An 8518-nucleotide genomic window follows, 5' to 3' on the forward strand; every position below is an offset into this window, starting at 1 on the left:
ACTGATTCCAATTTCCTCAGGAATTTGGCATCCATCTGTAATGTTTTTAGAAAAATTAATTTCTATTTATTTATTTATTTATTTATTTCCCCTTCAACTTGGGAGTAGTTGTTCCCCATGCAGAATACAAGCCTGGAATTCATCCCTTCCTCTGCCTATACTTTTACTAACTTTTCTTCTCTGATGTGTTGTCCAGAAGCTATAGAGCCAATTTCCTCAGGAATTTGGCATCCATCTGTAATGTTTTTAGAAAAATTAATTTCTATTTATTTATTTATTTATTTATTTCCCCTTCAACTTGGGAGTAGTTGTTCCCCATGCAGAATACAAGCCTGGAATTCATCCCTTCCTCTGCCTATACTTTTACTAACTTTTCTTCTCTGATGTGTTGTCCAGAAGCTATAGAGAAAGAATAATAAAAATGTTTATTTGCAGGTCAAATCCACAAATATTTAGCTATAATCACAACCAGTAATCATCCTACAGTCCAATAATTAAATGGAAAACAGATGTCTGGGACTTAGCTTATGAGAGGAAGTGCAAGTTAATTTTAAGGGAGTGAGGGATGAGGGTTTCCAGCAGCTGCTGGGCCATAGGTTAGAGTTTCACCCAGCAGAGAACAGAGCTTGTTTTAAGAAGGTGCATTTTCATTTAGCTGTTTACCTACCCTGCAGCATGATTGAGACAGTGCTGCTCCTCTCCCGTTACTTCATAGGTTCAGCCAAGCCCTCTTCCAAGGTGTGACATCTACTTCCAGAAACAAGGCTATGAGTTCATGATTGCAAATGGAAAGATTGTGTTAAACAGGAGCAAGAAACGAACTGGAAGAAAATCTGGACTGGAACAGGTAAATTGGTACTTGAGTAGGTACTTAAGTTTCCACCAAATAATAAACTTTTATTTTGTTACAGAGGGCAAGGAAGTGCCTGAGCACGTGGGATTCACAGCCCTAGACATTACAATCCTGACACAAATTAAATCAGTTTTTTTGGTACACAGGACATTTTATAATTCACACCAGCAGGTTTGCTCTGCTATGTCCACTGCTATTGTAGGCTCAGGTTCAATGAATTGTTTAGAAGAAAAGAGTCCCCATGAAAAGTAAATTTATTTATTTTGTTTGTTTGTTTGCAAGATGTTTCCAACATATTCCATTTTCCAACAAGTTTACCAAGACAGTAGCATGGTACCTACTGCACTTAAGTGCAGTAACTGTAAGTATTGATATTTATTTATTTATTCAGCTTAAAATGAAAAGTCCAACCATGTATGAAATCAAGCTTAATCTGTTTAAGATTTGCAATGTGAATGCTGGGGATGCCAAATATTTAGAGATGGATGGATTATTCTAGTCCCTCTCATTGCTGTTGTTGCAAAGCTTTAGGAAGCTTTTCTTTACGTGTGACCCTAAACATCCTAGACTTGGAAAGGTTCTTAGATCATCCATCTTGAGCTTGTTCAGAAAATGAGGCTAATTGATGGCCAAAATAAGTGAACAACATGACAAAAGTATTTCCTTTCTTTTTCCTGAGCTTGTTTTTTTCCTGCCATTTGACTCTGTGCATTGTTGATGATGTCAGTGTGTCTTTGCAGGGTGCAGTGCCATTTGGAGAGGACTCGGCTCCGGTGGTGGTTTTCAGGCAGCCCAGCACTGATCGGTCTGTCACATGGACAGGACCAGGATTTGCCCGTGTTCCCAGTGGAGCTGGGCTGAGATTTGCCATCAACAACGTTCCCTTTGCTATGGACTTTGACATCACAATCCGTTATGAGCCTGAGGTACTTGTGTTTTCTCGCGTCTTGTGATGTTATGATGGATGGAGGGTCCATTTTGTCAGTAGTAGGATGAGCAATTTGTCCTACTCTTTAAAATTAAAATTGTTTCCCTTTTCACCCTTACCAACCAAGTAACATGTCCTTCCCTGATCCCCTTAACCCTTTCCACTCAATTATCCAAAATCAGCCCTACAAGGGTTTTCTAAGCATCAGTCAAGACTTCATCTTCTGGAGTTTCTCTTTCAGCACCTTTGCTTGGACTGGACTTTTGTTCACAAATTAAACACATGTTCACGAATCAAACATATGCAGCTCCTTTTACATGGGCATCCTGTATCTCCAGCTGGGATTTTTTGGGCAGGAAAATGTGAACAGGCAGGAGTGATCTAAGTACATATTTATCCAGGGCTTTTGCAGGCATCCAGCTTCCCAGTTGCTTCAGCTGGACTCTGAGATGTGTGAAAATTGTAGGAAAATAGCCAAATTATTATTTTTTTGCCTGGAGATTTCTCAATGATGAAGACATGTCTAGGGAAATCTGTTAATCCAAATCTGGTTAAACCCAAGTCCGCACCCATGTCTTCAAAAACACAGTTTGATTGGTACCAGCATTTGTATATGCCTTAGTCTTTTGCTTTGCAATTCTCTGGGACAGTCCCACCACTTGAGATTATCCCTCTGTCTATTGTGTTCTGTCCTCTGACTGTCACTCTGAGGCAAACAAAACTGCCAGTGCCTTAAAATGCAGGAACAATTTCTCAGTGATAGATGGTCTGGTTTGATGTAGCTTTTTCCTTCTAAGGATTGAAGAGTTGAATTTCAAACACATTTATTACAAAGCCTTTTATGTTTGTTATTCCTTATTAAATGTGTGAGGAGGCAGCTAATGAAGGATATCTCTGGAATAACACTGTACTAAGAAAGGAAACGGCTCCAATGACTTTAACAGAGCTGTTTCCATTTGAACCAGCTGAGGTCCCATTTCTGTCTCTGCTGTTCAATTAGCCATTGCAAATACAGTGCACTTTTCACAAATAACATTGGGTTTTAGTGCTGTAAAGAGCAAAGAGAAAATCCGTTTTGCCACTGCAGTATGCAGTCATTCATATGGCTTTCATTATCCCTGGTAAAGAGAAAGTAGTTTTTTCAGATACAGAAGAATACCCTAATTTTTGTCTTTTTTTTATAGTCCTTGGAAGACTGGCTAGCAAGTGTTGCCATCCAGCCCATTGGCATCTTGTCAGGTCAACGCTGCAAAAACAAGGTCCTTCCACAGGAGTCACATGTGTTGCCTCTCCCAGCTACAAAGAGGTATGACTGTTTCTGTCCTTTTGCCTGTAGAGTTTCTGTGTACAAATAATGCAGTGCTGCAGAGCAACAAATGTGTGGGAAAGTGGAAATATCAGAAATATCAGAAACACATGTGGCCCTTTCTGTCGCTGTCACACCACAATACCACGTATGTTCTAAGGAAGAGTCTGATGCTCCAGTCCTTAGTCTGGCAAAGGTTTGCCCAAGCCAGGACAGCAGCCTGAGATCCTGATGGGGTTAGTTGTTGTTTTGGTGAAGATCCAACTGCTGCTAGAGAGAAGCCAAGAGTATGTGACTGATGTCTTGATCAAACAGGGAGAGGAAAGGACAAATATGAACAGTGAGTTTCAAACCCCTTTGCTTGAAGTAGTAAAATCTGCCACTTTCAGTTTAATCTCCCCAGGTTTGAATTGCACTTGGAGAATCATCCTGGCAGAAGTCATGCAGCTTTCCCAAAGCCTGCAAGCATGGGGCTGGGTGTGCTGCACACAGCAGCAGGGCTTGCTCCAGGCTGCAGGCATTAGGATGCAGGCAGAGAGGGAAGGGAGAGCTCACAACATCCTGTAAACCTGCCTTGTCCTGACTCCTGGCTATAACTGTGCTTCATTTCTGCTAAACAGGATTGCAGTTCTGCAAACTCCAGTCTGCCTGGAGCCAGGAGCAGAATATTCTGTGGACGTGTATTTTTCTCAGCCCTCTGCCTCTGCCACAAGGGCAAAATCATTCATCTTGATTGACTCAGTAAGTAGTTCTGCCATGAGTCCCTTAAGGTTGTATTTATACCACTGCGATTTTTTTTTTTTGCACTGACTTATTAAAAATAGCTTTAAATCATTTATAGTGTGTTTTAATAGAAATCCAGGAAGGTATGCTTCTGCTTACCTCCCTTGGCACTGTGCTTGCATGGTTTTGTATGGAAAGCCAGAATTGTATCTGGTTTAATTTTCATGGAGCAATACCATAATAGCTCATTAAGTCATACTCGTTGCATATGTGGATAGTCAGAGTATGTATCTCTATCTGTTTGTCATTAATTATGCAAACACTCCACATCTGCTGACAAGATGCTGTGGTTAGGGATATAAATTTGTGCAGTTCTTCATCATGTAGCTTTTTTAAAAACGTCTTTAATTTGTCTGGATTGTGGATATTTTTAAAGATGACTTTGGAAATGTAAAATGGGTTGTGTACTTCCTGGGAATCAGTTCCAGATATTTCCCAAGTTTCCACTAAGTCAGGAACTGGGTGTTAGTTTTGGGTCTGTCTCTTGAGATAAATATTTTTAGGTCCATTCCTCTAATTACTTCTGTAGAACTGGACCCAACAAGAGTTGGCCATACTTGGACATAGAACCTGCAGCTGATTTTTCTCTATCTCAGTAATACAAGTAAAATTTTTGGCCAGATACTGCTCTCGGAGTCACTAACAGAGCACCTCTTAGAAGTAAAACCAGTCTGAGCATATACCTGAGGTCTTATTATAATTTTACTTTTTTATACACAGTCACTTTTATTTGAAGAACTCAGGGAATGTCTAGACTGTCAGAATAAACGTGAATTTAGATGACAGAATGGCACAACAGCAGCTTTGGAAACAGCTGATTTGGTGCTCCTGGCAATTACTCCTTGCAATGCAAAGCACATTAAGAGAATATGGGAAATTCTGGTTTGCCATATATCTAAGCAAAAATATTTCCTTTTCCCTCTTAATGCCAAAGCTTGGACTTATTCCCAGAATCGGCTCTGTGGAGAACTTGTGCAGTGAAAAGGATTTAGACGAGTACCAGAAGTATCACTGTATTGAAAAGCTCTGTGGAGAACTTATGCAGTGAAAAGGATTTAGATGAGTACCAGAAGTATCACTGTATTGAAATTGCATCTGAAGTTGGGCCTCATGTCCTGCCTGAAGCATGTGCACGGCTCATAGTGAGCATGTCAGCCCGGATCCACAACGGGGCCGTCGGTAAGGACCAACATGCACAGGCAGCTCCTTTGGACAGTTGCTGGTTTTCCCTTGAGTTAGTAGGATATGTTGACTGGAGAGCTCTCAGCCCATGGTGGTGTAGGTGAGTGAAGCAAATCAGCATGTGGTAGGTATGGATGTGCAGGACACGTCCCACTGAACACTGCGTGTGCTGCCAACACCTTCACTTGGCATGACTTGGAGTTCATCACACCTGATGAGCTTCATGGAGCAGCGTGGCAGAGTCTGTGGCAGTGCTCATGTGTTTTCTGAAGAGCATTTCCATCGGATGCAGCTTCACCAGATGACCAAAGCAGTAATTTTCCTACTTTTCTGGCTGAGGTAAAATGACAGAAAAGTTTTCAAGCCTTCTCCCTGGATGCCTTGGTAGGACTCCAGGCATGATGACACACAAGTTGATGTACTGGAAGAGATTCACCAAGAAAACCTCAGTGGTGTTCCAGCAAGAGGGCAGTGGCAGGTGGGATTTGAAGCTCTCAGGAAGCCTCCTGGACCCACCATGGAAAGGGTAGCTGGACTTGGTGGCTCAGGAAACATCCCAAGTGTTGGGCCCAGAGAAATAAGTCTTCTCTGCACTTCCAGTAACAAGAGGGGCCTTTCTGGACAGCTTTGGTGGCCTGCTCCTTTCAGGGATGCAGCAGCTCTTTCAGCTCCTTGCAGTAATGCCTCCAAACTGGTAGTATCTGCTTGGTTTGGGCAATTTTTAGAAGGACCAATGCCTCACTCACACATCAGGCAATGTGCTCATGACTGTGGCAGCCACAGACCTCCCTAGTTTAAATTTGGGCTGTGCTAACTCCCCATGAACTTGATTCCCAAAGTGATGGGATTCTCCCAGTGATGTATTGTACTTTGGCTTTCTAGTGCTTTCTAGAGCATCCTGGACAAACATCCTCTGTGAGTTAGCAGACCATCTTCACTCAACAAGTTAGTCCAAGGTGTTCAGAAAACCACAAACAGTACACAGATGCTGACTGTCTAAGTACAGCTTGCAGGTCATGTCCAGTGCTGCAGCTAGACACAGATTTATATCAAACCCTTCTAGACTTCAGGGTTTCTCCATTTTGGATCTACATTTTGCTATGCCCTTTCTGTCCTATCCCAAATGCAGTGCCTTGAATGTGGCAAATCCAACACTGAGACTTGTGCTGGTATGTGGTATACCATCATCATTGATGCTACAGCATCAAATAATCCAAGCCATTAGTGAACCCCTGATGAGAATGATCAAGCTCTTTCTTTCCTATTTTAAAGTGTAAAACCTGCAAGTTGACGACAGCAGTAACACTCACTGTGTTCTGATTTTCTTTCCCCTTGGCATGTGGCAAATCCAACACTGAGACTTGTGCTGGTATGTGGTATACCATCATCATTGATGCTACAGCATCAAATAATCCAAGCCATTAGTGAACCCCTGATGAGAATGATCAAGCTCTTTCTTTCCTATTTTAAAGTGTAAAACCTGCAAGTTGACGACAGCAGTAACACTCACTGTGTTCTGATTTTCTTTCCCCTTGGCAGCCTGTAAGCTTCCTATTCTAAAGTGTAAAACCAGCAAGTTGACGACAGCAGTAACACTCATTGTGTTCTGATTTTCTTTCCCCTTGGCAGCCTGTAAGTGCAATCCCCAAGGGTCACTGCATGCCAACTGCAGTAAACTGGGGGGCCAGTGCCAGTGCAAGGCCAACGTGGTGGGACGCTGCTGTGACACCTGTGCTGTGGGCAGCTATGGCTTTGGCTTCCACGGCTGCTATGGTGAGTACCTGGGAGCAGTACCAGTGCCACTACCTGGCTCTTCATGCATGCCCCGACTTTTTAGGGCTTTGAACCCAAGATTCTGTGTGTGAAGCAGTATAAAAACTGTGCATAAAATGGATTTTCCATCCCTGCTGCTTGGCTGTCTTGGAGCAGTATCAGTGCCGAGCAGAGCGGGTGGGAACACGTTCAGCTTTCCTTTTGGTGTTTTCCAGCATGTGAGTGCCACCCTCAAGGCTCCCTGAGCTCGCTGTGTGACCAGGTGACAGGGCAGTGCTCCTGCCGTCGGGGGGTGGATGGTCAGCGCTGCAGTCGCTGTCTGCACGGATATTTTGGCTTTCCCCTCTGCCGTCCTTGCCTGTGTAATGGCTATGCTGAGCTCTGTGAGCCCCTGACTGGAGTGTGCCTCAACTGCCGTGAGTTTACAGCTGGAAGCCACTGTGAAAGGTAAGCTGATGGGCAGCAGTGCTGCAAAGCTCACCTAAGCACTGGTGAGCTCTGAAATGCATGTGTAGCTGGGGAGCCACAAATGCATCGATGACCTTAATAGGAAGCACATCCCTAAACCAGTATTAAACTGGCCCTGAGTGTCAGGCATCTCTTTCTTTGGCACTGCATGCAATGCACTGCAGCAGGATGCCTGCAAGCAGGCATTTGGACACAGGTGCCAATGGTGCTGTGTGCTTGGAGACATGCAAAGGCACAAAGTCAGCTACACTGACTGCTGCCAGCTTGCAAATTTCAAATTCAGCATGAGGTTAGGCTAACCTCATGCTGAATACTCATTTTAATACCCGCAGTTACCTGTGAGGAGCTTAAATAAACATGCCCTGTTTGCTGGTCGTATCAGTTCCATATGACCAGCAAATGACTTTTCCCACGTGTTCCAGCTCCACTCAGAACAGTGCTCCTCTTTTTTATTCTATACACTGGCAGCAGTATCAGAGGTCAACACAGACATCAAAAATAAATTCATTTAGTTTGGTTTGGCTAGATTGTACCTTGCCATTCACTTTTCAGGGGATTTCCCCGTGAAACCTATTGAGCTTTTCTTGCAGTGCTTTTAGACAATACAGCCTTTGGCTATTGAGCCTGTGGGTGTCAGATAGATTAAAAATGGGAGACTGAAGTACTTGTTGCCCTGTGCCTCTGCAGGAGCTCCAGATCCCAGGGTGAGGATAATCAAATAGCCAAGACTTTTAGCCTGGCTTGTATCCATATGGAGAAACGTGTTCCCATTTGCCATAGTGAAGCAGATCAAAGACTGAAGATGCTTCAGAAGCTGCTGCAGAACCACAGGGGGTTGGGTGGTGGACAGGGTGGCTGAGCCCTCAGGGAGCCCTGCAAGCCTCCCACCAGGTTAGGTGAAAGTCTTCAGAAATATTCCTTGTAAAGAAAACATATGTCTTTTTCTTTTGCTCCAGATTTTGGGAATGCAGCTCTGATTTGCCATTTTAGAACATCTTTGAGGTTTGACATACCTATACCAGTAAATGAAAATAGCATTACAATGACCTGGAATGTTAATTTAAATATATATACATATAAATTGATTCACCTGGATGGACTGAAAGGAGCACTTGACAATTTCTAGTGGTTTATGTTGACTGCTTTGACAGGTGCATGGATGGCTATTATGGAAACCCCCTGGAAGGACAGCCCTGTCGCCCCTGCATGTGCCCAGGGCCACCTA

General features: G+C 43.3%; 1 protein-coding gene across 1 annotated transcript in view; it reads left to right on the forward strand.

Annotated features, from left to right (window-relative positions):
• The window catches only part of LAMB4 (laminin, beta 4), a gene marked incomplete at its 5' end in the record, with an annotated part of 26987 nt that overhangs the window by 1632 nt on the left and 16837 nt on the right, over positions 1–8518 (forward strand). Inside the window, 8 exons of the mRNA XM_009076697.1 lie at positions 1594–1779; positions 2966–3087; positions 3708–3828; positions 4805–4866; positions 4916–5049; positions 6682–6825; positions 7041–7272; positions 8445–8509. Of these exons, the coding sequence (XP_009074945.1) occupies positions 1594–1779; positions 2966–3087; positions 3708–3828; positions 4805–4866; positions 4916–5049; positions 6682–6825; positions 7041–7272; positions 8445–8509 (1066 nt within the window). The remainder of the gene's footprint in view (positions 1–1593; positions 1780–2965; positions 3088–3707; positions 3829–4804; positions 4867–4915; positions 5050–6681; positions 6826–7040; positions 7273–8444; positions 8510–8518) is intronic.

This window comes from Acanthisitta chloris, unplaced genomic scaffold (assembly GCF_000695815.1).
Source record: "Acanthisitta chloris isolate BGI_N310 unplaced genomic scaffold, ASM69581v1 scaffold13480, whole genome shotgun sequence".
In the NCBI taxonomy this organism is placed as follows: Eukaryota; Metazoa; Chordata; class Aves; order Passeriformes; family Acanthisittidae; genus Acanthisitta; species Acanthisitta chloris.